General features: G+C 39.3%; 3 protein-coding genes across 26 annotated transcripts in view; 1 reads left to right on the forward strand and 2 right to left on the reverse strand.

Annotated features, from left to right (window-relative positions):
* Positions 1-5110: 5110 nt before the first annotated feature.
* bap (bagpipe) lies at positions 5111-6497 on the reverse strand. The gene is made up of 2 exons (XM_064694179.1): positions 6050-6497; positions 5111-5945 (listed from the first exon to the last, which is right to left on the reverse strand). The coding sequence occupies exons 1-2, from the start codon at positions 6486-6488 to the stop codon at positions 5197-5199; spliced, it is 1188 nt and encodes a 395-aa protein (XP_064550249.1). The 5' UTR covers positions 6489-6497; the 3' UTR covers positions 5111-5196.
* Positions 6498-18882: 12385 nt separating this feature from the next.
* On the reverse strand, positions 18883-23613 carry tin (tinman). Its single transcript, XM_064694651.1, has 3 exons — positions 23432-23613; positions 20590-21239; positions 18883-19364 (listed from the first exon to the last, which is right to left on the reverse strand). Exons 1-3 carry the CDS (start codon positions 23611-23613, stop codon positions 18883-18885), a joined length of 1314 nt encoding a protein of 437 aa, XP_064550721.1.
* Positions 23614-25052: 1439 nt separating this feature from the next.
* Positions 25053-27996, forward strand: part of mod(mdg4) (modifier of mdg4) — a 31542-nt gene continuing 28598 nt past the window's right edge. For 17 of the 24 annotated variants that reach the window (XR_010437587.1, XM_064694464.1, XM_064694461.1 and 14 more), the window contains exons 1-4: positions 25053-25206; positions 25486-25754; positions 25823-25962; positions 26842-27706. Coding sequence is in view for 23 of the 24 variants with exons in the window: in XM_064694464.1 (XP_064550534.1) it covers positions 25541-25754; positions 25823-25962; positions 26842-27706 (1219 nt within the window). In the remaining variant the exon portion in view is untranslated. The remainder of the gene's footprint in view (positions 25207-25485; positions 25755-25822; positions 25963-26841; positions 27707-27996) is intronic. The other 7 variants (XM_064694472.1, XM_064694475.1, XM_064694476.1 and 4 more) reach the window with 1 other exon arrangement.

Consider the following 27996-nt stretch of genomic DNA (forward strand, 5'->3'; position numbering starts at 1 on the left):
CTGCAAGGGTATTAGATCTTCGGCGTGCCGAAGGTAGCCCCTCTTTCTCGTTGGTGCTATTTTTTTTTTTCTTTCTTGTTTACAGCATTTTTCGGGGGCGAAACATTTCATTTACTCATCTCGGTGAACACGCTCGTGCTTCCCCCCTTCAGCCGGGCAATTAGGCAATGTCGTTAGCCCTGATACAATCTGAACTCCTTCTGTCTGTCGGTCTGTCGCTCCGTGGTCGTCGATCCCATAAAACCAAGAGTACAACTTCAATAACACAACAAGTCAGAGTGCAAGTACACTCTTTAGAGAATGTTCGACTAGCAGATACCCTGTAAGCAGCTCTAACTTGCTTTCTATCGGGTTACTTTTTCCCTGAGCCTGACATTTGAAGGTAATGAAGATCCTTCTCTTATTTCCATTAGTTTTATTTCTTCGTAATGATATTTTTAGGGCATTAAGCAGGCATTCAAGCCTTTGAAAGAGTCTTGATAGCTTCATTTATGAACTTTCTTACTATTTTATATATATGTTAATAATATTATAACCATGATCTTCGGCTAAGACAAGCCTACATTCACATACGTTCAAGTCTTGGACTCGAATCGATATATTTCAAGGGTCACTTTTAGACAGAGCAACCCACTCTGGGAAAGGGTATAGGTTATCCATTGATAGCGCTCGCTTGATGAATTTGTCGTAGAGTTATTTCTACCAAGAAGTTTGGCTGTTGCATAAACAAGCCCGCCTACGCGCAACACGTGCAACAACAACAACAATAACAAGCAGAACAAAAACAACTGCAAATCGAAGTGTCAGTCGGTGCAAACGCCTCATCCTCAATCCCATTCCCAGTCCCATTCCCATTCTCAATCGCATGCTGACGCTCCTTTTATGGCTGGCGCACATGTGTGCAACAGACGCAGCAGCCGCAGCGGGGCAAGCGGCAAGCGGGGCAAGGGGCAAGCGGGGCAAGTGAACGATGAGACAAGAAGACACGCTAAAAACGCTAAAGCAAAGTGCATGCAAATGGGCCAAAACGCTCGACTCTCGGCCAGGGCAGGCGCGGGCGCAGAGGCCGAGAAAAATGAGGAAAATGCATTTTACAATTTTCCAATTTGTAGAATAAGTGAACAGTTTTTCAGGCGTCGCAAGTGCATTTTGTTTATACTTTAATCTGTCCGATCGGACGCTGCGTTCTGGCCAGTTCTGGTTGTTGTTGCAGCAACATTTGCCATTAAATGCACTCTCAATGGCCGCTTAAGAATGCAGGCCCCAAATATGTTTAAGCAAATATCGCTGAAAATAATCAAAAGTCTTTTTTGTTTAGATTACCCGACGACAGTCGACAGGTTAAAAGATTGCGCATACGCCGCTTGTGACCGCGTCTAATTGACCTTAGTCCTGGCCCAGTGAGTAATAAATGGATAAATAGAATACATATTTCTGTGTAATAAATAGTTAAATAGAATAATTGAATCTGTTTATTAGTCAATGCTCCTGGCCGAACGGGGCGGCCTCTTGAAAGGCCTGCGCTCAAGTAGCTGCCGCTGACAATGTCATAAAAAAAAGGCGCTGCCTAAACAAATCCTTTAACAGCGCTCAACATAAACAAATTAGTAGCAGGCAGCAGGCAGAAGACGGACGTGCGGGGGGTTGAATGCAGCCTCTGAAAACTAAAGTCATGCAACTGGCATGCCACATGCAGCGTAACCCTGCAACATGCCCGACTACCTAGCACATGCCTAGCTAATATCAAAATTCCAGAGCATGGAGTAGAGCAAAGTAATAGAAAAAGTAAGTAGTAGAAAAAGTAACAGAAAAAGGAATAGAAAGAGTAGTAGAAATGTAGTAGAAAGGGTACTAGAAAACTTAATAGAAAAAGTAGTAGAAAAAGTAGTAGAAAAAGTAGTAGAAAATGTAATAGAAAAAGTAGTAGAAAAAGTAATAGAAAAAGTAGTAGAAAAAGTAGTAGAAAAAGTAATGGAAAAAATAGTAGAAAAAGAAGTAGAAAAGATAATAGAAAAACTAATAGAAAAAGTAGTAGAAAAGTAGTAGAAAAAGTAATAGAAAAAGTAGTAGAAAAAGTAGTAGAAGAAGAGAATATCAGAATCTTATTTATTTAAGATGCTGGCTTCTGCAATTTACAACACATTTATTATATATTTTATACCCATTAAAATTGGGTTTAAGGGGTTTATATGTTTGTGCAAAAGAATGTAACGGACAGAAGAAAGCATCTCTAAAACCGAAAAGTATACATATTCATCAATCTGCCTGAACACGATAATCTCGAAAAATACAAAAGCTAGAGACTTGAAATTTTAAATATATATTCTTCTCTATGAATTCCAGCACGAGCTAATTAACTGTTTCGATAGCTCCGCTCATTTTTGTAAAATCGATAAATATCGATTTTTAAAGTAAGTAAAAGCTGGTATTCTGGTTTTCGTATAGTATTATAGATTAAAATATTTACACTTTTAAAAAGTTTCTGCCAATTTCCCGAAATAATTGTAAATCCTTGAGATCTAGTATATACAAACTTTTATTAGAAGAATGCATTTCCTATAGAACATCGCCTCGTGTTGGTATGAAAAAAGTTAACTTTTTGCGAATCACTTTTTTAGAAGGCTCTGTTAAATACAAACTTTTGTTAGATCGAACTATAACGAACGAATTTAATCAAAAATGCATTTCCCAAACATAGTGTAGGGATGAGTATCTCCTAATATGTAGGTTTGTGTGGGTATTCATCCAAAATTGGGAATTAATTCTTTAAGTTACATCCTTGGCTCTGGTAATTAGATCGGACTTTAAAGACCGAAGATCAGCAAGCGTGCAATTCCCATACAGAGCAAAGGAAAGGAGAAGCTTGACTGCTTTGCAGCTTGTTGTTTAATTTAGAGCATCTGCTAGTCGGACATACTCGGACTAGTTTTGTTGGTTTTCATCATTTCTGGAGCACTTCCTGTGCTGGCGCGAAAACTGAATGAATTGTGGCAACAGGGTCGAGTCGGGCGCCCCGCTGCGATGTATTTGGGCGCATAGACACTCGGCATAGACGCCGCCACACTTATTGACACAAGTAATTACAAATGTCAATTGATTTTTAGTGTCCCAAATTTGTCAGCTCTTGCCCGGCTCGGGCTTTTAGCTAGAAAATTGCGGCCAGACATGCCCGAGGAGGAGATGGGCCAGAGATCCAAAGAGATTCAAAGATCGAGACTTGTTTACACAGTTGCTCCACTTGGACAAACAGAGAAGAGGGAGGCAGCGGGAAAGGGGTGATAGGGGAAAATTGGAAAATTCGAAAACTCGATAGACAATTTGTAATTCGAGCCAAATTGTAGCTAGCGCCGGCTAGATAGAGGCTACCGTCTGAAGTGCTTGCGATCATGCAATTGTTGACCTTCTCGCACATTTTGTCCATTTGTTTGTTTGTAAATAAACACTTGAGCCATGTCCTTGTTGTCGTCAGCCACCAGCTGTGCGCGTAAGGACCTGGAACAAGTCCTGTCCAGCTCGGGCCCGACGATCTGTGCAAAAGTCGAGCGACATTTGTGGGTCAGAGACTGGGCCAGAGTCTGCGCCTGACACATTGAAGCACTTCTATGCCGACATTGAGTGCCCGTCCTCATCATCATCATCATCATCAGCATCATCATCATCGTCATTTATATTCGTTTATGTTTTTTTTGATTTTCGCAAGATTCAGCCCACACGCATGGCCCACTTCAGCGGAACGGATCTTGAGGCACTTTCCGCTCGATCTGCCTGTCATTTGTGAAGTTGAGTTTGAAAAGCCAAACGCAGCTCAATCGGGAAATGAGGTCAAACAATATTAAACCAGTTTAAGTTAATTGATTGTGGTGCACATAAATTTTATTAATTTTTTTAATTTTATAGTTTAATAGAGCCTAAACATATCCAGATCTGAGAACACGAAGAAACAACAAAAACATGTTGTTAATTTAATTTAATACGATTGAAATATTGTCATTAATTCAAGGTTCAAATCAATGCAAACTCGTGCTTTACTTATTTCCAGCTTTTTTCTTCTTATTAAGATTACGACATATTCTATCAGGCATTCTTAGGTTTTGTTTCAATATTTTGTAAAAGTCGCAAATGAGAAATTCGTATTTCGTTAAAAAATGTTTAGGCTCATTTAAGAAACTTTTTGGAAAATAATTTTTTGAATTAAATTTTAGTCTGATTTTTTCTTTCTGTGTAATTATTGAAAATTTGCTGACAGAAATGTTTATATTAAAATTACATTATATGATTAAATATTTAATAAGAATATATATTAAATTGAACCATAATTATAGGATCATATACAAGCGCAGTAAAGATAAATAATGATGAACTTGAATCAAAACAAACATTGTGAAAATCCGACCAAGGTCAAAAGTTCTTCGAAGTAAGATGAATACAAATTTCGTAATTAAATGGAGACTTGATAATTTACTTCAATCAAGATAAATAAACTTGAATAGTTTAACGAAAATTGTTTTTCTAGTTTTTTAGAAATATTTGTTCTTTATTTTAAGTCATGCGAAAGAAATGTCAAGGCCCAAGAATTAAATTACTTAAATTAATATTTAAAAATTTAAGTTAATTAAAAATCACCTTGAAATAGAATTTAATTATTTTATTTATTTAAGTTCGTATTCAAAATAAATTGTAAATTTAAGTTTTCTTTATATTAAGTCAAGCAAATTAAATGTTTAGGCCCAGTTCAGTCTCTAAACAAGATTTAATTTGCTTGAAACAATATTTAAAAATTTTAATTCATTGAAAATCACTTTGAAATAGAATTTAATTACTTTATTTATTTAAGTTCGTATTTAAAATAAATTTTAAATTCAAGTTTTCTTTATATTCAGTCTCTAAACAAGAATTAAATTACTTGAAATAATATTTAAAAACTTAAATTAATTGAAAATCACTTTGAAATTGTTTTTAATTATTTTATTTATTTAAGTAAAGAGTTTAACATACAAATATTTACATATAACTAGAACTTAAAGCTACTAAAGCTATCAGCCAGAGACTTGCTTCAACTTTCTCCGCCTCCCAATCTCCCCCCTCCCCCCCTCTCTCTCTCTCTCTCGCTCTCACCCTCTCTCCAACTGGGCCAGCCTCCTCCTGGGCTATACGTAAAGATCGATTGCTATCACAAGGCCGAGAATATGTTCGCGTCTAATCGATTTCCACATTCTCCTCGCAATCCTCCGCCGCAGAATGATTGCTCTCCGCGCCGCTCTCCAGGCACAAGACCTGCGCCTGGCTGGGACTGGGGCAGGGACTGCGCTGTTGTCGCGCCGACGGCGACGAGGAGGCCGACGAGCCGGTCACAAAGCTGGCGGAGAGCGCCGCGCTCTGCTGGCTGGGCGGCGGGATGGGCTGCGGCACCTTCGGATGCGGATAGAAGTACGGGAAATGGACCTGGGGCAGCGGCAGCCCGCCGTAGGCCAGCTGCAGCTGATGCCTGTAGATATTAAGCAGGGCCGGATCCAGGCCGTGCGGATAAGCTCCGACGGCGGCTGCTCCGCCGGGCGTCATATGGGCGTAGGCGGTGCTGCCATCCTCGCGGACGAGCACCTGGACGGGCACACGCTTCGTGGCGCTGAGCAGCGCCGCCTCGTGCTGCTGGATTTGCTTGCGCTTGGTCTTGTACCGTCGATTCTGGAACCAGATCTTCACCTGCGTCTCCGTCAGCCGCAGCGTCTTGGCCATTTCGCTGCGCTCCGGCCCGGACAGATACCGCTGCTGGGCAAAGCGGCGTTCCAGCTCAAAAACCTGGGCGTGGCTGAAGGCGGCACGGGAACGCTTCTTGCGGCTGAGCGGGCCGCCGCCAGCCAGGCTGTCCTCGTGGCCGAGCGGCGACCCGCCACGCCCATAGCCCATAGAGGCGGGCGAGCTGCTCAAAGGCGGCGGCGAATCGCAGTCTATTAAAAAAACGAAAATTGGCCCGAAAAGTTAGCACAACAAAGGACAACAAAGGACAACAAAGGCGTGCTAATGGCGTGCATTAGTCCGGGTTGGAACTTACCGGAGTCGTTGCTGGTGCAGCGTCGCATGTCTAGCGGAACGGCTGCCGCGGACAAAGCGGCGCCAAAGTAGCCCAATTTGCGCTGCACGTAATCGGCGGGCGCGACGGCGGCGGAGGAGGAGGAACCGGAGCCGGAGCTGGAGCTGGCCAATTGCTGATTGTTGTTATCCAGCGCCGCGGCGGCGGCATAATACTGCAAATAGCTGGAATGCTGGCCCGGCTGTGCCGCACGCTCCGCCAGCTTGTACAGGCTGAGATCGCGACAACATGGCTCCACATCGCCGCCGACGCCGCCGCCGCCGTGCTCCGTTTCGGTGGAGGGGGCGACACCGGGCGTCTTGTTGCGCGTCAGTATATCATTGATGGAGAAGGGCGTGGTGAGGCTTTTGCTTAAGGCCGCAATCGAGGCGCCGGCACTCGCACTTTCCATATTTAACATGCTTCTTTTTTAAATCTATTTAATTTTTTTGAAATTAATTTTTCGGCTTGCTCGCGTCTCAACGGTTGACTAACGAATGCGCTCTGCTGTCGCGCTCCGTGCGCTCTTTAAATAAACGCCGACCGACGATCCGCCGGAGGCCCAAGAGAATCACTCACGGAGTGCTCGCATATTGGCACTCAAGTGTTCCATTGATGGTGGTGGATTCTCGGCTATTTTTGAGCTACTTGCCGTGGGCAGACTTCGCGCCCATTGGCCGCATCGCCAATTCGCTCTCAAGTGAGCGCCGCACACTCATCTCCCTCTCTCCCTCTCTCTCTCTCTCTCTGTGTGCGTGTGTAAACAAAAATTAACGTTAAATTCGAGTATATATATTTGAATTGGTGCATTTGTTTAAAACTCTCCAGTGTGCGTTATTTTTGGAAGTGCACGCATCCTGTTTATTGTTTATAAAAATCTGTGTTAACTATTGTGCAATCCCTTTTGGGCTCGGATTAGCCCTTCACACACAAACACCAACACACACACACACACACACACACACACGCCTGGGTACAGTCGGAGCTGCTCTTCATTTGTTTGGTTTTAGAATGTTTTATTTGGTTTGGAAATTAGGCCGAAAATTCTTGGGCTACCAAAACACACGCGCACTTACTTCCAATTTGAAGTCAACTTAATTGTTCTCCATCAATTTCAAGCACTTCATTTGGAGCTGAAGAAAATGGGTTGGATTTTTGGAGCGTACCCTTTTATTTCCCGAACTCATCGAAAGTAGATATTTTGTATAGATTATATAGGTCTATATATGTACACTAATTTCTATATAATATGATAATATATAAAATTATATAAATAGGCTAATTTCTATATAATTTATAGGATATACATATACATATGTATGTAGGCTAATTTCCATATAATATGATAATATATAAAATATATTTACAATTTCTAATTTTCATTGTATAATATGATAATCAGCAATTAATATAATAGACAATAAGCATCTAATTAAAACGCACAAATAAATTATATTTCTGGGGACTTTAAGATAATTTTTGAATAAAATGCGTTTGTTTTTATGGAAAAAAAGATGAAAATATTAAAAATATATATTAATAATATATAAAATATATATAATATATATATATTTATTAAAAAAGTAGCCTGCTGCCATTTTTGGACTTAAAATTATTTCTTTTATATATAGTTTAGTTATACTTGAGAATGCTTTGAGAAAACCAAAACCTGTAATTTAGAGCATTATTTTAAAAAGTTTATTTGACTTTGACGCTTTTTAGTGCACTTTCGAAATCTTAAGCCAATTTTATTCAATATTTCTTGTATTGTGTAGTAGAACTGGACAAATGCAGCATATTTAACTGTTGCTGAAGAAATTACAAATAATAATAATTATTACAAGTTAATGATAATGACAAATTAAATAAATATAATAATTTCTTGCTATTATTATTTATTGAAAGCCATATATTTATATATATTTTCGGTCAGTGAAAAAAATATGGCTAAACGAAAGTTGTTTTACATTTCATAAATAAGCTACTGTTATTTATATTCGAACTATTTCTAGCCTTTAAGCCAGTTCCAAAGTGCCAAAATGCAAGCACAAAATTTACGAGCAGCAATAATAATGCTAGAAACTTGTTTAAATGTCAAGTTTTTAACTAACAGCCAATTAGCTAGCAATTATTAAGATTTTCAAGCTCATTTTCTAGAGCCTCATGTGCCAGCAATGCGTATGTGTTGTAAAATCTCATTTTGAGCACTTTTCCAGCGCCAAAGGCCGCCATTGGCCGAACGCCACATGCACAAAGGCCTCCCATTGGTCGGAGCAGCAAAATGGCTGCGCGCTCGCAGCGCCTTTCCTTGCCAGATTGAGTGAGTTGCTCTGACAGAGAGAGCGAACGAAAGAGAGAGAGAGAGAGAGAGAGTGAGGGAGAGAGCCAAACAGATGCTCTTGCTGGTTCTCCGCTACACTTCACACCTTCGGGCTATAATCTTTTTATTGCCAATTGAATGACTCTTAATGCCAAAGGCGCCGCAGTCAGTGAGAGTCAGCGCCGCGCGCTGCTTGCAACAAAAGGAGGCAACAAAAGCTTCACTTGTACCGTTATATATTGTTGTTGCGATTATTTGCGGTCAGCATTGAGTAGGTAAAGTAACCGAATTCCAAGTGAGCTCAAAGTGTCGAGGGAGGAGCAAGAGTCGAGGGGGGGGGGGGAGGGGGTTGGCTCGTTATATGTTTTCAATTGAATGCATTTCAATAATAGTCGTGTAATTAGTATAATGATGCTTGCCACGCGTTCGTCCGTTCGCCTTTGTCCCAATTTTTGATTGTGACTGTGCTGATGCGATTATCTGCAAATAGTTTATTGAGACGCCAAACAGGTATTGAATTACGTTGCAACGAATGATGAATAGACATTTTCAATTAACTGGAGTCCTTGTTTGAGTTGAGCACTCGCCACCCTGTTGGACTCAACTTCTGTTGTTTTTATGGTATTAAATTCGCTTTAATGGTTTATCAAAGAGCACTTCAATTGTTTGCTTTGCTTTGCATTAGCATTCATAGTCTTTTCGTTAGGGTATTCGGCCAGCCAGTGTTATGATATCTGATCCATATTGCTTTCGGCTGGCTTGTGATTGATTCTGGCAAGTGTTCCTTGTCGTGTTTGTGTCACGCACACAAATCTAACTACATTGATTGACTTATTGATTATCTTCTGTACATTTCATTCAGTTTATTTAAAGCGCACTTAAGCAGCAAAACTTTATGAGGGAGATTTGTTATATTATAGGAATTTTTAAAGCTTGCTTTCATTTATTGGTTAACTGAGGGAAACGTCCTAAATTATTAATATTTTCCGTTAATTTGAATATTCATATTTCGATTAGCTAGTTTACACTGCTTGCATCCACACAAAACTGCTTATGCGAATCCACAAATGCGACTGCTTTGAAGTATGTCCACTGCACTGCTTGTGTACTGCTTAGCAGCCAAGCAGTACGCTATAACTATACACGCTCCGTTAGAATTCAAAAAAATCCCACCCCCATAACTCGGTCAAATCTCATCCGATTTTCACGAGGTTTGGCCCTTTCGTCATGGTTTGGCCTCTAGATCAATTTGGCATCTAAATCTGGCAGCACTATTCTGGGTCGAAATTCATGTGAAAATCATAGTCTCAAATATCCTATATAGACATAGGTCAAAACTTCCCACCCCCATAACTCGGTCAAATCTCATCCGATTTGCACGAGGTTTGGCTCTTTCTTCATGGTTTGGCCTCTATATCAATTTGGCATCTAAATCTGGCAGCACTATTCTGTGTCGAAATTCATGTGAAAATCATACTCTCAAATATCCTATAAAGACATAGGTCAAAACTTCCCTTCCCCGTAAGTCGGTCAAATCTCATCCGATTTTCACGAGGTTTGGCTCTTTCTTCATGGTTTGGCATCTATATCAATTTGGCATCTAAATCTGACAACACTATTTTGGGTCGAAATTCATGTGAAAATCATACTCTCAAATATCCTATATAGACATAGGTCAAAACTTCCCTTCCCCGTAACTCGGTCAAATCTCATTCGATTTTCACAAGGTTTGGCTCTTTCTTCATGGTTTGGCCTCTATATCAATTTGGCATCTAAATCTGACAACACTATTCTGGGTCGAAATTCATGTGAAAATCATACTCTCAAATATCCTATATAGACATAGGTCAAAACTTCCCACCCCCATAACTCGGTCAAATCTCATCCGATTTTCACGAGGTTTGGCTCTTTCTTCATGGTTTGGCCTCTTTATCAATTTGGCATCTAAATCTGACAACACTATTCTGGGTCGAAATTCATGTGAAAATCATAGTCTCAAATATCCTATGTAGACATAGGTCAAAACTTCCCTTCCCCGTAACTCGGTAAAATCTCATTCGATTTTCACAAGGTTTGGCTCTTTCTTCATGGTTTGGCCTCTATATCAATTTGGAATCTAAATCTGACAACACTATTCTGGGTCGAAATTCATGTGAAAATCATACTCTCAAATATCCTATATAGACATAGGTCAAAACTTCCCACCCCCATAACTCGGTCAAATCTCATCCGATTTTCACAAGGTTTGGCTCTTTCTCCATGGTTTTGCCTCTAGATCAATTTGGCATCTAAATCTGGCAGCACTATTCTGGGTCAAAATTCATGTGAAAATCATACTCTCAAATATCCTATATAGACATAGGTCAAAACTTCCCTTCCCCGTAACTCGGTCAAATCTCATCCGATTTTCACAAGGTTTGGCTCTTTCTCCATGGTTTTGCCTCTAGATCAATTTGGCATCTAAATCTGACAACACTATTCTGGGTCAAAATTCATGTGATTCTGTTACCCTCAAATATCCTATATAGACATAGGTCAAAACTTCCCTTCCCCGTAACTCGGTCAAATCTCATCCGATTTTCACAAGGTTTGGCTCTTTCTCCATGGTTTGGCCTCTAGATCAATTTGGCATCTAAATCTGACAACACTATTCTGGGTCGAAATTCATGTGAAAATCATACTCTCAAATATCCTATATAGACATAGGTCAAAACTTCCCACCCTCATAACTCGGTCAAATCTCATCCGATTTTCACGAGGTTTGGCTCTTTCGTCATGGTTTGGCCTTTATATCAATTCGGCGTCCAAATCTGGCAATACTATTCTGGGTCAAAATTCAAGTGAAAATGTTACCCTATATATATCCTATATAGACATAGGACAAAACTTCCCACCCCCGTAACTCGGTCAAATCTCATCCGATTTTCACGAGGTTTGGCCTCTATATCAATTTGGCGTCTAAATCTGGCAACACTATTCTGGGTAAAAATTTAAGTGAAAATGTTACCCTATATATGTATGTATATCCTATATAGACATAGGTAAAAACTTCCCACCCCCGTAACTCAGTCAAATCTCATCCGATAAAAGCAACTAAATCATGTGATATTTTTTAAAGAAGTGAATAAATGAACGAAATATTTAGTTCATGAGTAACTGAACTGAAAAAGAAATGAACAATGAACTAATTCATTTGTTCATATGAATAATTCATTCAACTAAACGTGAATTCAACTCCATTTAGGAGACATAGCTTTCGGAAATACAATAGATAGAGAGTAAAAACTGAAAAAATAGGCTAACTCTCGTATGGTTCGAACCCTTTTCTGGTATATGAAAGAACTCTTAGCCGTAAACTCAGATCGTGTCATGGAAGTTAATTAAATTTCCATATAAAATTTCAATTTCCTTGCCCGACTTTGTTTACAGGTGCCTGAAGTGCAATAGGATATTGCCAGCGGAAGCGAACTAAGCGAGTTGATCCCGATCGAAATCGAAATCGAAATCAATGCCCGCCCACAGCTAATTGGTGCGAGGTGGAGAGAGAGGGTAGAGGGGAGGGGGGTTGGGCTGGATTTGAGCCACTCGAGAGCGGGTTTTCCACAGGCCATAAATCAAATGCTTTTGAACGACACATCTACAGTTTCGTATGCAATTACTCAATTAATTTGAATATAATTGTCACAATATTCCACTTGAAAAAGCCGCACAAAAACTGTTGGATATAAAACAGAAACATTTAACCAAATGCCATAAATATATATTAAGTCGAGGCTGGAGGGAAATATTCATGTAAAATGAGCTCGCAATTTTTATGGCCACATCAAATGGAAATGAACCAACAACAAATAGCGCGGAAAACTCAATGGGTTCCTCTTCTTCTTCTTATTTCAGCTCTTTACTTTTGTATTTGTTTTTGTTTTTTTGATAAAATGTCAAAGTCTTTAGTTGGTTGGCTTGGCTCCACTTGACAGCTGCGGCTGGAAATGAAGATTAAAGACAAAGACGCGCAATGACAGCTAAAGGCAAAAGGCGGAAAATCGATTGGAAATGGGAAATTACGCAATGCGAATGCGGGCGGCAAAAGAGAAAAAGAATCAAATGCGCGGAAGTCGAAAACTCATACACTCAGCGAAAAGCAACTAGAATTGGTTGCACTTAAATGTAGTCAAGGTCGATTATTTCATGTGAGAAAACTTTCACTTTGAGAATAATCTTAGAAGTTATATGTGAGCAATAAGTTTTGTAATAAGTTTTTATTTATTAAGCCAAGAATACTTTTAATAAGTTTTTTATTTCCATTTTTAATTTGCTAAAATAAACAAGAATTGTTTTTACTCAAACGAAGTAAAAGTAGATTTTTTTTTAGGTACAGTGAAAAAGTCCTATTTTATTTCCCCAAATACTCAAAAAAGGAATCAAACTTAAACTTAGCAATAATACGTAAGCATTAATTTCGTTATAAGAATTTATTACATATTTACCCAGAATTATAATAAGAAGTTTTTTTTGTTTTGCAAATATAACCAAGAATAGTTTTTATTTAAACGAAGTCAGGGTCGATATTTTCTAAGCTCAGAGCAAACTTAGAAATTATGTGTAAGCTTTAGTTCTCATAATAAATACTTATAATAAAAGGTAAGTAATAAATTAAACCAAAAATATTTATAATAAGTATTTTTTTTTAATTTACAAAACTCATTACAAATGAAGTCAAGGTCGATACTTTTTAGGTATTGAAAAAACTTCCATTTGAAGAAATAATATATTTTTTACACAAATTCTTAAATACAAGACTTAATCCTTGCAATTATTTTAATGCAATCAAGCTTTGATATTTAATGAATAAATAAAGTATTTAATGCATAAACCTAGAAGACTTAAAATAAGTTTTTATAATTTCTGTCTTAATTTAATAGTTTTTTTTTTACACTGCAAATAAATCGATGTTTTTTAAGCTGCGAAAAAGTTTTTAACTTTAAAAAAATGTATTTTATATTTTATTTTATTTTAAAATAATTTAATATATGTTTGAATATGTATTCAAAAATTCTTATTATAAGTATTATTCGCTTAAAACAAGCCCAGTTTTTCTAAATAAGAAGAATAAGAATTAAGAAAGTGTTGAGAATTTGTAACCTGTTTTTTCTTGCAGTGTATTTAGTTTGTTTTGTATTGTGGCTGAATTTCATATTGTTTATTTATTGTTGTTAATAAATCTTAATTTGCTTACCTAACTCTCACTTTGGCGGCTTCTCGCGTCGCGTGTTTTGATTGAGGAAATGCAAATGAAAGCGGTGAAAGCAGCGCAAGAGCAGGGGCGAAGGGGGGCAGGACTTGGAGGGGGGGTAGAGAGAGGGAGGGGCACACAGCTGGGAGCGCGGCTTGAGGCGTCTTTGATCCTTTGACGCAACATGAATTAAACGGCGCTACAAGCCAGGCAACGATCCTCGCATCGCACGCTTATCGCTGTACTGTGATATATGGGAAAATGACAAATTTTCCACTTGACAATTTTCCCCGGGCCCGACTCGGTCTAGACTCCAGACTCCGGAGCACACGTCGCCGCAACATTGCCGCCGACCGATTTGTAAGACGAAACCCAAATGTATTCAGCGTTATTTCTGTTTCGATCCATTTGCTAAATCCTGTTGCCTCTTTTTTCTTTCATTCTTTCTGGTCAGTGTGGTCCATTAGGCAACATTTAAAGGCACTTCAATTGGAACGGGACACAGCATGTCCTTTGGGGCGTTTTGTTTGCCACTGTGCAGAGCACGCCTCGCCCGACTCTCTGCTCTCTTTCGGTCTCTATAAAGCGGGGAAAATTGGAAAATGGCATTTGCCGTCGCTTCTTGTCCATGTGTGCATTTTAGGGCTAAGAATTTCGAGTGTTTTAGGCGGGAGAGCTGGCCTGAGAAATGCCCAAAGTCCAGGGCCGAGATGGACCATAATATAGGAAATATGTTCCTGAATAACTTGGGTGTCTATTGATCGAAATTGATTAAATTTACAGGGCATAAATATGACAGCAAAATATGTGTAAATACTACAGCCCATTACGATACTTTCAAGCATGCAGTTTTTATCATTTTGGGGGAGAAGAGAGGAATGTATTCGAAAACTGAAATATTCTGAAGCTGTGTAGACAGTACGAAAACCTAAATATCAAATTTCGTATCTCTAGCTTCTATAAGTAGATATTGTCAACAAACGGGAAGAAGATATCGATTTTTATCGCGTTCTGGTAATCGGGGAAAGTTATCGTTAAACTGAAGTAAATTTGAGCTGCGTGGTTAATAGACGAAGTTAGGTTCAAAATTTGGAGTCTCTAGCTCTTGTAGTCTCTGAGATCGAGCGGGCGAGCGTTAAGATGGACATTAAACAGGCGAAAGGATAGTAAGATGGACATTATTTATTAATAGTCGGACGTAAAACAGGTGGTAGGATAAATGGATGGGCATTATTTACTTTATTTATTTATTTATTAATGATCGACTATAACAAGTATCTTCCCAATAGCTTAATACATCAGATGAAAATTAAATACTTAAAGCGAGTAGGTATTTTATTTGCCCCTCCGGCCAGCTTTTTGCCCCTTTTCACAACTAAATTTGTCAGATTTTATTAGAGCCTACAGCTAAGAAGGAAGAAGGTGTTAGCAGAGAAAATAGTGTGCTTAAGTAAAAATTAGAAATTGTCTTAGTTTACATTATTATTTAAGAAATGAAAGAAAGGAGTAGTTAATAAAGTAATTTACTATATTATTTAAAAATTAAAAAAAAATGTGAAAAAAGATAAGAAGAAGTTAATAATAAAGTAAAGAAATGTAAACTAGATATATAGAGTTTTAAGTAGGAAGGATAAAGAGATAATGATGGGAAATTCCCGACTCGCTGGGTAAAAATTTAAAGCCTGTCCGTCAAGCTATCCCATGGATATTGTGTTTTATCCATCCGATAAAGTGACTCGCATATTGGAATTAATTAAATTGAATTAATTAATTAAATTAATTAATTGAATAGTGGTCCAAAAGGGATAGTATTAAATCAATAAACACCTTCCGCTAAAAAGAAAAAAAAAACAAGTAAGAGGTTCTAGTCGGGCGCTCCCGACTAGGGGATACCCTTAACCCTCTTCTTTCAACTGGCGATAGATATAAAACGAAAGATACTTGTTATATATATACTATTCTAGAAGCAACATGTGAAGTTTGGTGACTCTAGCTCGTATTATTTACCAAAATTGCTCAAAACCACGGATTTCGATATCGATGTTTATTGATTATCGGTAAGTTATCGAATATTGGAAACAAACTCGATCTGTGCGGGGACTAGGAGGACCTACAGCTAAAAATTTCAAGTCTCTAGCTCTTATAGGTTCTGAGATCCTTGCGATCATACATACGGACAGACGGACAGACGGACATAGTTAGATCGACTCGGCTATTGATGCTGATCAAGAATATATATACTTTATGGGGTCGGAGATGCTTCCTTCTGCCTGTTAGATACATTTGTACAAATACATAATACCCTCTTTAGCCATTTGCAATGGGTACAGGGTATCAAAATTGCAATTATACTATATATTTATATTTATTTTGATATATGTATGTTTATTTTATATTTAATTTCTATTGCATGGAACTCTCCTATGTGGGGGGAGGAACTCGTAATTGCCCAAATACCCTTCCAGTGGCAGCCTGTCATATATATGTATTTTATCTAAGCCCGCGCCTCTGATGGCCTCTGATTGACATTTAACCCAAGACAAGAACGCCCCCAATCCAAGCCAAAAGTTCAGGCTGTCAAAAATGCTGCACGTCAAACAAAAAATATAAGAGAAGAAAATAAAAAGTGTGATCAGCTGCACTTGCTCCGTTCCCGTTCCCTTTCCCCTTCCCGTTCCGGTTGCGGCCTCTGTGGCATGTGTTTGTGCAGTAATTGATATGCCACTCCGGCGGGGCAACCACTGCACCACCAAAAGAGACCAGAAGGGGCAGCAGGGGCAGAGGCAACTTTGGCCCCCACACGCCATGAAATATTAGCCCGGCCTGTCATAAATGTCGAGTTCCAGTTCGAGTTCTCGGCTGCATTTGTATCTGTATCTGCATTTGTATCTGTATCTGCATCTGCATTTGTATTTGTATCTGTATCTTTGTTGGAAAACATTTTACAGTTGCACCGCATTGCCACTTAAACGTTTCATAAAAGCAACCTTTGTAATGTCTGCGATGCCGCCAATGCCCCCGTCTCCTCTCCCCTCCCCTTCCTCTCCCGTCTCCCCTTCCTCTCCCCCTCCCTTCCTCTCCCCTCCCTCCGCTCCACAACCCTTCGCTGGCATGCGAAAAGCAAAAGGAAAACAGTTTTACGTTTTGTGTGTTGAATTAAAACGGAAATATTCTTGGTGTTTTCCACATTTATTCATAAAACTGATCGTTTCGTTTTGATAAAAATTGATTTATGCGCCGATCGACAACAATTATACCGCAGATGCGGTGCCTAATGGATCCGTGGATCCGCGGATCCGTCCCAGACTAACCGAGTACTCCGATGCTCAAAATAATCCCATACATACATATATATATATATATATACACATAGTCGACAAATCGAAAAGGGAAAGCAAAGTAGGGAATGATATATCGAAGTCCTCCACAATTGAAAGGGAATCCAGCACAAATACCAATTGATCCTCTCAAATTGATCCTTTCAAATCAAAGCGAAAAGCTGACGATAAATATGTGCTCGTTTTTTAAAACATTTTTAATTTGATAACAGAAATTTATAAGATAATATAATATAATATAATCTAATATAATATAATATATATATTTATAATATATTATATAGAATATTTTATATTTTTTATTAATTTCTCCCCCAGTTCTTTTTTCTAGAATGGAGTCTTTTAAAAGCGAAATCAAACTTTTGGAACATTCAATTAAAACATAAAAAACATTTAATTCAATTTCACAATTGATATTTGGACATAAAAATTGGAGCGTAACTTTAAATTCACACCACAACTTTGCCAAAAACTTTAGGTACTTTGTTTCTGGTTTATCCTCCAGTTAAATGATGCCTCTAAAAAATATCATGTACTTTTTTCCTCTCACTCATTTTACAAAAAAAAAACCTACTTTTTTGACCTGGAATCTTACAATTTTATTCACACTCAATTGTGAGCGTATAAATATTATATAATTCTTAGCTTCAAACAAATTTTATTTTATTTTTTATTCAATTTGAAAATACTTTAATATATGTTTGAATATGTCTTCAAAAAGTCTTATAATTATAATCATTTTTATCCCTTATTAATTTTAGAAAAGTAGCTAATTTTTGGGCCTGTAATCTTACAGCTTTATTCTTAATCGAGAGGGTATAAAAAGGTAGAAAACTAAAAAATATTCGGAGGATGTCAATTTTAGGCTAATTTTGGACTTGTATTTGCGAGGGAACCAACTAAACTTGCTCTGGAATTTTGTTGTTTATCTATTTAAAATCTATTTTCTATAATAAATTTTGGTCAAAAATCATGCCAAAAGTAGCGAAAAATGCGAAAAGTCGAGTTCCTCGCAAATGCCCCAACTAAATATCAAATTATCATAACTTGGCCAAGACTTGACCGATTTTTACAATAGTGAGTACATTTTGGCCATGGTTTAAGCTCTTGATTGATTCCACATTTTATATCAAAGGAAATTTGTGTGATATTTTTATACAAAAACCATGCAATTCATATGTGAGCCAAATCTTATCAAGATCGAACTTTATAGAATAATATACTTACCAATATATAATATATCTCTAAAGCAAAAATCGTTCGAAAATTGAGTTTTTATATGGCAAAGTATTCTATTTTTACTATTCTCACATATTCGCAAAGCATGTGGGTAAATGCCTTCAAGGGTATTTAAAATTCGGCGTGCCGAAGCAAGAATTTCTTAATAATTTTACATCAAGGATATTCAACACTTTATCAGTCCAAGTTTGATTTTAATTTATATGAAATTTTGTATATAATTATTTCATAATTATTTTAAGGAAATATCCAAACGGTTTTTAAAGAAATCCCAAGATCAATATTCCCATGATCCCCTACTGTCCCCCCCCCCCCGCAATTCCCTTGGAGCACCCGCAAATTGATCACAAATAAAATTTAGTTTAGCTTAAACTTTGTTTATTGTCCAAAATAGTATAGATAAAGCATAATACTAGAGAATTACGATAAGGAAATATCCAAATGATTTTCAAGAGAATAATCTCCAAGATTCCCTACTTTCCCCCCCCCCCGCAATCCCCTTAGAGCACCCGCAAATTAATCACACGAAAAATTTTGTTTATCTTAAACTTGATTTATTGTCCAAAATAGTATATATACTATATACAACAAGGTACTAGAGTTATGAGGCATTTGCATTGGCTAAGAAAACATTCAATCGACATACAATTTTAAATAAGTTAGAAATTGTGAATTATATTGCCCTGGGCTACTGGAGCTGCAGCTGGAGATGATGCTGCGCCTGCGCCTGCTGCTGCTGGGGAGGCCACATCATGTGGCTGGGCAGCGGGGGCGGCGGTGGCAGCGCGGACGTGGACCTGGACGTGGACGTGGGCGATTGGGGCAGCGACTCCGGCTTCAGCTTGAGGTGCTTGGCGAAGGTGTCGCCGTCGATGTCGCCGCGCTTCGATTTGTAGCGACGATTCTGGAACCAGATTTTCACCTGTGTCGCCGACAGATTCAGTTTCTGGGCAATGATTTCACGCTCCGCGCCCGTTAGATATTTCTTTAGCCGGAAGCGGCATTCCAGCTCGAGGACCTGCGCCTGGGAGAACAGGACACGCGGCTTGCGTTTCATGCGCGGCTTTCCGGACAAATTGTTGTTATTATTGTTGTTGTTGTTGTTGTTGTTGTTGTTCCCGCTGTTGTTTTTGCGCAGCTCGGAGCGGGAGGAGGTCACCTGGCTGTCCTCTGCAAGGGTTAAGGGAAAGAGAGAAAGTGTTAAGATAGCAATTGGGAGCGTGTCCGACTGGCAGTTACCCTATGCCACATATACCCTATAAATTATATTGCAATATATATTTTCTCTTCCTAATTATATTCTCTTTCTTTCTTATATAACTTCGTTTTCTATTCTATCTATCCCTTCTTCATAATGTTAGGGGCTAAATATGATATTAATATGTATGCGTTTTCATAAAATCAGGCTTAGCCCAAAGGAAAACCTAGGCTGATAATCGATATTTATCGATTTATCGATATTTATCGATTTCCGAGCAATTGGGCAGTTATCGATAAATTGAAGGAAACTAGAGCTGTTTAGAGCCGAGCTAAAAACCTAGGCTGATTTATCGATCATCATTACTAATCGATTTGGCGTAAATAGAAGCAAACAAAAAACCTAGGCCGATCAACAATTCGATTTTGGGTATCGAGCTATCGATTAATTTAAATAAACTTGATCTGCATAGAGTTTAACACAAAACTTAGACTGATCAATATCTGGTAAACAGTCTATTGGTAAATTGATATACATGTATTCATCAAGGTTAATCGATTTCGGGTAAACAGAGGAGTTATCGATAAATTTAAATAAGCTTGAGCGATTTCGGGCATCGAGTTATCGCTAAATTCAAATAAAACTGTCTCTATATAGAGTCGAGTTATTGATATATTAAACGTAGCTTGAACTGTATAAAAAAAACCTACAGTGATCATCAAACATCTATCGATTTCTGGAAAATGTGAAAGTTATCGAAATAGGGAAATAAACAGTGGCAGTATAGAGGCGAATATATAATCTACGCAGATCATGAATATTGATAGATATAGAGTAAACAGAAGAGAAGAGAAAACCTATCCCGATCATCAATATTTATCAATATTTATTATAAAATAAGCTTCAGCTTTATAGAAGGGTATTAAAATATATCGATTTTGGGTATCAAGCTATCGATAAATTAAAATCAGTTTCAGCTGTTTAGAAGCTAACAAAAAACCTTGACTGATAATCAAATATTTATCGATTTCTGGTAAACGGAGGGGAAATATCGATAAGTTGAAATGAATTCAAGGCGCATAAATTTGAAGTCTCTCGCTCTTAGCCCTAATTCTATCTCTCCCTCTTGCCTGGCACAGCTGCCTAATACCCTCTACTTAAGCATATTCTATGTGATTACAGGGTATTTTTACTTACTTCGCTTGGCGCACTCCGTCGTCGCCCCGTTGATGCCCCTCGTCTCGAGCAGCCGCTGCGCGATGCCATTGCCATTGCCATTGGCCAGCTTGTGGGCGGGAGCATGTGCCTCCACCTCCGTGGAGCTGTTCAGATCGAGTGTCGGCGACGGCGTCACATATGGCGTGGGTATATATTCGCTTTTAATGCTCGCCGGCAATGACGGCACGCTCGGCATTGCCGTGGTGCTGGCATACACATCCGCCGTCGTGTTGTAGTTGTAGTTGTAGCCGGCGCTGCTCTGATACCCGCCAGCTGTGGGCGTGGCATAGAACTGAGAGGCGGTCACATTGTACGCCGGCTGGTAGCTCTGATGGGGATGGGGATGGACGTGCGGATGGGCGTGCTGCAGCATGTGGGCGGGCATGCCGTAGTCCTGGTGATAGCCGGCATAAAGCTGGGGATGACCATGCGGCGGCGGCGGCAACAGCGGCGACAGCGAGGATGCGCCCAAAGCCTCCTCCTCGACAAGCTGCTGCTGCTGCTGCTGGAGTTGTTGCTGCTGCTGGAGTTGTTGCTGCTGCTGCTGCTGCTGGAGCTGAAGCTGGTGCTGCTCGAGCGGCTGCTGTTGGTACTCGGCGGCGCCGTAGAGCGCCGAGGCGGCTGCGGCGCTGCGTGAGGAGAAGGGAAGAGAAGGACAGAAAGTCGTTCGATTAGTTGGCTGTTGGCCAGCACATGTTGCATCATGGGCGGAAAATCAAGAGGACCCTCGGTGACATCATTTCATGGCTCATCAGCATTAAGAGGACGCCACGGGCGCATATCCGAAACGGAAGGGAAGCGAAAGGGAAGGGAAGGGAAGGGACACACATGCGAATCACACATGTTGGCCAGGCCCAAGCTCAGCCGCAGGACGCAAGTCCCGACCGCCCGCCGGACTAACTGACCGCCCGTCCGCCGGACTGCCCGCCGGACTGCCTGAGCCTGTCTCCGACTCTGCCTCCGTCTCCGACTTTGTTTTTCTTATTGTTAACACTTTGTCTGCCTGCGTCTGCGTCTGCATCTTTGTCCTTGTCCTTGTCCTCCTGCCTCTTGTATAAATAACGATGATTTGTCCTTTGGTCCTATTTGCAATTCATGCTGTTCATGTGTTTTCATAGGATTTCTTTCGCTTAGCTACAGTCTCCCTCTCCCTCTCCCTACCTCTCCCTACCTCTCTCCCTCTCCCTACCTCTCCCTTAGCATAATATTATTATTTCGTGGAAAATTGGTCGAAATTAATTTCCTATGGAGCCTTATTAAAAATAAATAAAATAAGACACACACACACACAAATTGCCGTCCAAGACGAAGATTTGAGGCCAAACAGCAAAAATAAAAAAGGAAAAGGTTGCTCTGGACAGGTAGATTTATACGAAATTGTGGACTTGGCTAATGTTGGATTTTCTATTTTAGCTCAAAAAAATAAAAACTGCCAAAGATTTAAAAGAAATATCTAAAAAAAAGCTTTTGCTTTAGGAAATTTTTATTAATTTGTATTTTCAAAAATATATTTTATATTGTTTTTAAGTGTAATTTATAACCAAATATTAAAAAACTTAACTGAACCAATTGACCTAAAAATCAAACCTATAAATATTTGTTCAAAAGAAAACCCGAAGGAAATGCTTGTGTTTTTATGGAGTCTTTAAAAATAAAAGCCCTGTTTTCCAATATTTAGCTATACTAGCCCAAAACTAAGGCTAAACTAATCTATCTTAAAAAAACAAACCTAGCACGAATCGAGTCTTATATTTAAATATTTGTTCAAAAGAAAACCCTCAGAAAAGCTTGTGTCTTATGGTATCTATAAAAATCTACTACATTCCAATTCATTTCGATTTAGCTATAGAGGGCCAAAACCTAAATTAAACTAGTTGACCTACAAAATGAATCTAACACGAAGCCTTGTTTCTAAAGTCTTCTTACAAGTATTTCTCCAAAAGAAAACCCTAAGAAAAACTTGTCTTTAAAAATCGCTTAGATACAATCCGTTTCGGAGTTCGAACCTTGTTTTTCAATATTTTAATATACTGGACCAAAAAAGTAAGCTTAGAGAATTGACCTAATAAACAAACCTAACACGAGTAAGCTCGTGTTTTGTGGAATCTTCAGAAATAACTTAATTCAAATCCGTTTCGTGGTTCAAACCAAATTTTACAATATATTTTTGAACCAATTCTTAAACTGAAACCGTTTGCCAAGAGAACAAACTTAACCAAAGAAATTTAATCGAAATTTAAAAATTGTTCTGTTTTAAATAAAATAACTTTTCTTGGACATTTGAAAAAATGAATTCTGTATGTCAATAGATTTTATCGGGAAAGTTTAAAATACCATTTTAATCCTATATATAATTCGTTTAGTCCAAGCTCAATATCAGAGTTTTTAATAACTTTTCTTAAAGTTAAAATAAACATAACAAATAGCAATGTTTTCTTTTTTAATTTTAAATCGAATTTATTTCCTTGAAATTGAGCAAGAGGAGAAGAACCAAGGTTCAAACCAAGGCCTGAGTTTAAGATTGGGAAAAAGCGAATTTGAACCATTAAACGAACGAGATTTTTTTCTTTTTTGGATGAAATTCGCTGGAAGTTAAAGGAAAAGGGCATTCTCTTAATATTGAATAGAACTATTATATATAATTAATTAATTAATATAAATATTATATAAAAGAATCAAAAATCGAGGAAGAATCAATATTTAAACTGGACTCTGTTTTGGAATGTGGAAAAAACGGACTTAAATCAACAAAAATGTCCTTGCTGGACATTATAAAATCAACAAGTTAAACTTGCTTTAGTTTGTCGTGACAAAATCTTACCTCTCGAGATGTCCGTAGGCGCCGTCGTAAGCCTCCGTCTGATTGACCATATTTAGTATATCCTTGACCGAGAAGGGCGTCGTGTTGAGGGCATCCGCATTGGTCAGGCTGCTGGGACTCGGCGTTTGATTGTAGTCATAGTAGCCAGCGGATTGGGCCTGATGCTGCTGATGTTGCAACATATCTTTTAGTTTTATTTGTTTTCTTATTTGTATTTATATTTGTGCTTGTGCTTGTGTTTGTTTTGGCTTGGCCACAATTCAAATCACTTGTGCGCTCGCGAGAGGCACTTTAAATTAAAATAAATACAACAATTTGCCAAAATGCACTTGACTCTCTCCAAACGACACTTGACGGCGACAACACGATTATGGTTGAGGGGGTGTTTGCGGTGGTGGAGGGGGGGTGTGTGTTGGGGTTGGGTTGTGTAGCGCACCCCTTGTGCAATCCGTATTGGATATTTGGCTGAAAACTAAAAACGATGCGCGGTTCCGCTGCGCACTCGAGCGTGTCCTCAATTTGTCAGCGCGTTTTTCGTACTGAACGAAAATTGAATCTTTTCAGGCGCTGGCTAAACACCCGCACACACACACACACACACGCACGCGCTCACTCACACTTATGTGTATCTACGCTGTTCGCTTAAGAAAATGGCGGCCCTGCAGCCAATCACAGCGCAGCGCAGCCAAGGCAGCTAAATGCTTGACTTCATCTGCGTGTGTGTGTGTGCGTGTGTGTGTTTGTGTGCGTGCATTTATCTTGCTTGTTTTTGTTGTTGCTTCTGTTTGTTCGCAGCCTCTTCATGCAGATTTAATTTCGCTTCTTGAGCTTAAGTATGTGTATTTATTACTACAAAGTCCTTAAGTTGTTTTTTTTTTTCTACCCCAATGCCATACATACCATATAATATACCCTGTTAATTGGCACTTTTTAATCGCTGATCCGATTTCAAGTGGGGCTCAAGTGCAGATTTTCGCACACTTGACGGCACACTGATGTCTTCCTCAGTAAACAAATCGTGCAATGTGCGGCGATATAAATATAAATAGAAATATAAAAACAAACAAAGGTGTGGATAGGCTTCATTACATTATTTACATATATTGACTATTATTACCAACAGTATAGAATTATATAACTTTGAAAAATAAATAAACTATCCCGAAACCTCACTTTTGTCTATTACGACTGAATTTTCGAGAACTACATAATTATTTCTTAAACAAGTTAACTAAACAATAGTTTCAATGAAATTTTATGTTTTGAAAAATATGCCTAACAAGTCAATATTTTCGAACTAGAAGAATAAAAAGTGGACAAAACTCACTTAATTATAAATATTTTGGCAAATTATGAGTGTTTTACACAATCAAAACAATTTAAAATTATTCAAATCGGTAAAATTTAAAATCCCTACAAATAAGATCATTTTGCATTTTAAGCGACTTTCAACTATCTATTAACAGTTGAAAGTAAATTTTGAATTCTAATCACGCGTTTGCCAACACACTCGATTCATGCGATATGACACAGTGTTGGCACAAAAAACATCGTACATATCGGAATTGTTACAGATACACCCGACGATACATCGATTACGTATCAGCATACCTACCCAGTATAAAAGTCTAGCTCATCCCTAGCTAGTATACATTTATTTCGTTGTACTCGTTGAAAAAGTTGGACGCAACTGCGCGTCATCAGCGCAGTAAAAGTAATTATTTTAAATTTGTGCATCAAATAAGTAATTCATTATAGAAATTCAATTCAAATAGGTAAGTTGTGCGCATTTTCAAACAGTCTCTGTTTTGGCTAGGTGTTTTTAACACCACAATTAAAGCATATTAAGGTGCAAAGTTTTTAGCAGACTCTCTGCACGCGTGAAAAAATTTCCCAGTTTTTTTTTTTTGCTTCTAATTTTTGTATGCGTCTGCATTTTTGATGTGCCTTGACATTTGTAAACAAATGGCAGTGCTCGCATTAGGTTTACCTGTAAATATAATTGGAAAAAATCAAACTTATTTTTGCAATTGTCGATTTTATTTCTGCCACAGCACACACATACACAGCAGATACAGAAAATTCTATTGATTTCTACGCTCGTCCAAGATGGCGGACGACGAGCAATTCAGTTTGTGCTGGAATAATTTCAACACAAATCTGTCTGCTGGGTTCCACGAGTCGCTATGCCGTGGAGATCTGGTGGACGTATCGCTGGCCGCGGAGGGGCAAATCGTGAAGGCGCACCGTTTGGTGTTGTCCGTCTGTTCGCCCTTTTTTCGCAAAATGTTTACGCAAATGCCATCGAATACCCACGCCATCGGTAAGTATTGAAAAACAAGAAGAAAAAAAAATGAACTCCGTTGTTTCATTAATTGTTTTACTTTGCAGTGTTTTTAAACAATGTTAGCCATTCGGCTTTGAAGGACCTGATTCAATTTATGTATTGCGGCGAGGTTAACGTTAAGCAAGACGCCCTGCCGGCCTTCATAAGCACAGCGGAGTCGCTGCAAATAAAGGGGCTGACAGACGTAAGTACAAAATACAAACATACATACACACATGTAACTTTGTCAAAACCGAGAAGAGAACAAACCAAGCGCCTTTCGCGCGCGCAATACATACAAAGCTCACGTACACACACACACATGCACGGGCCACAGATTTGTCTGTATAAGAGCTGGTTTGACTGTACCCAAGCAACAGAGAAATTACTCGAATTGCACGCTGCGCACAAAACGTGTGCGTGTGATAGAGCTGGCACGAGTATGCGCTGTTGTGAAGTGTAGCTGTTCCGTTCTCTTTGCCACTTTTATGGCAACAGCAGTGCGCGCGCTTTGGTGGTTGTTTTTATACCCTTACGGAGGGCATTGTTATCTTCAAATTGCATATGTGACACCTAATAGGAGACTATTGATTTCACCAGTAATATGAATATTCTTGACCAGAAAAGCATGCTAGGAAGTTTTTGTTTTTGCCATATCCAAATAGATAATATTTGTGTGGATAACTTTTTAAGAATTTCCGAACAAACTCGGCCATTATAATTATCCTCAGAATTGCATATAATAAATCATGAAAATTCCATATCATACAGCTCCCATTCATACAATCTGTAAAACTTTCTGTTTAAAAAAGATGTTTTGAAATATTCCGCTTATCTGCTACAAGTCTGAAAGGGTATTTAAACTGCGGCATTCTAAAGCAGTGTTGCCAACTGTCGTTTAAAAAGTAGCTGAAACCAATGCTATAAAAAAATATATATATGTATAGCTAAATTACCTTCCTAGGCATAAATTTGCTATAACCAGGGTTGAGATGCCAATAAATATAGCAAAATGCAACATAAAAATAGCTGAATAAGCACACTCAAAAAAATATATAATTAAACGCAATATTGTCGCTTACAGAATGATCCTGCGCCGCAGCCGCCACAGGAGCCCACGCCCCCACCAGCCGCACCTCATGTACAACAACAACAACAACAAGTCCCCGCCCAGCGTGTACAACGTCAACAGCCACGCGCCTCTGCGCGATACAAAATCGAGACCGTTGACGATGTGCTGGGCGATGAGAAGGGAACCACACAGATTGTCATCCAGACAACAGCCGCACCACAAGCCACCATCGTACAACAACAACCGACACAGCAGCAGCAACAGCATATACAAACACAGCAGCTGCAGACGGCGACGACAACAACCGCCACGCTGGTGTCGACAAACAAGCGCACGGCACAGCGCAGCAGCCTGGTTGGCAGCGGTGCTGTCAAGCGCTCGAAGACCAGCACCGCCAACGTAATTGACCCACTGGAATCGGCAACGGAAACTGTTGCTGCGGGCACAACAACGACACAGCTGGCACCGCCGCAGCAGATAACCGTGCAGACGACTGTGGTGGCCAGCGAGGCAAAGGTGCGCCAACAACAGCAGCAGCAGCAACAGGCGGTTGCACAGGAGGAAGCTGAATATATTGATCTCCCCATGGAATTGCCCACGAAATCGGAACCGGACTATAGCGAAGAGCACGCCGAAGTTGCTGGCGATGGCGATACGGCCTATGTAGAGGACGATACCTACGGCGATATGCGCTACGATGATAGCTATTTTACCGAAAATGAAGACGCCACCGGCGCCCAGGCCGCGGGCAATACAAGCACAACCAGCGTCGCAGCGGCAACAACATCAAAGGCCGTGGTCAAGCAGCAATCGCAAAGCTATAGCGATTCCTCGTTTGTCGACACCGGCGCGGAGCAAAGCAACACAGAGGCTCAAGGTTGGTTGAAATTTGACTATGGCCGATCCAGCGACCCGGCTCTCCTCCGAACCGGGTTCCACGGATCGGCTAAATGCCTATAGTCTTAGCCTAGTCCATAGAGAGGAGGCAGTCGATTTGCGAATTGCGCTCGGTTTCGATTTCGGTTCAATATTTTTTTGGCAACTATCTCTTAAATTTTCGCCCATTTGGTTGGCTTCCATTTTCGATCCGGCGTGCAGCTCGCAATTCGACTTGGGCCCTCGACGGTTGTAAAGAGCGCTTAAATCTGCTTTAATCATACGCTGTGA

This window comes from Drosophila montana, unplaced genomic scaffold (assembly GCF_035044405.1).
Source record: "Drosophila montana isolate Dmon_TW-CO22-7 unplaced genomic scaffold, ASM3504440v1 contig_3733_1, whole genome shotgun sequence".
NCBI classification, from domain to species: domain Eukaryota; kingdom Metazoa; phylum Arthropoda; class Insecta; order Diptera; family Drosophilidae; genus Drosophila; species Drosophila montana.

What these genes read in the sequence shown, in the direction of transcription:
- tin (XM_064694651.1), bottom strand. Translation starts at nt 23,613, where the DNA reads ATGTTGCAACATCAGCAGCATCAGGCCCAATCCGCTGGCTACTATGAC. An exon ending in GCCTACGGACATCTCGAGAG is followed by an intron (nt 21,240 to 23,431) that starts GTAAGATTTTGT and finishes CTCCTCACGCAG; the next exon opens with CGCCGCAGCCGCCTCGGCGC. An exon ending in GACGGAGTGCGCCAAGCGAA is followed by an intron (nt 19,365 to 20,589) that starts GTAAGTAAAAAT and finishes TAACCCTTGCAG; the next exon opens with AGGACAGCCAGGTGACCTCC.
- bap (XM_064694179.1), bottom strand. Translation starts at nt 6,488, where the DNA reads ATGTTAAATATGGAAAGTGCGAGTGCCGGCGCCTCGATTGCGGCCTTA. An exon ending in CTGCACCAGCAACGACTCCG is followed by an intron (nt 5,946 to 6,049) that starts GTAAGTTCCAAC and finishes TTTTTTTAATAG; the next exon opens with ACTGCGATTCGCCGCCGCCT.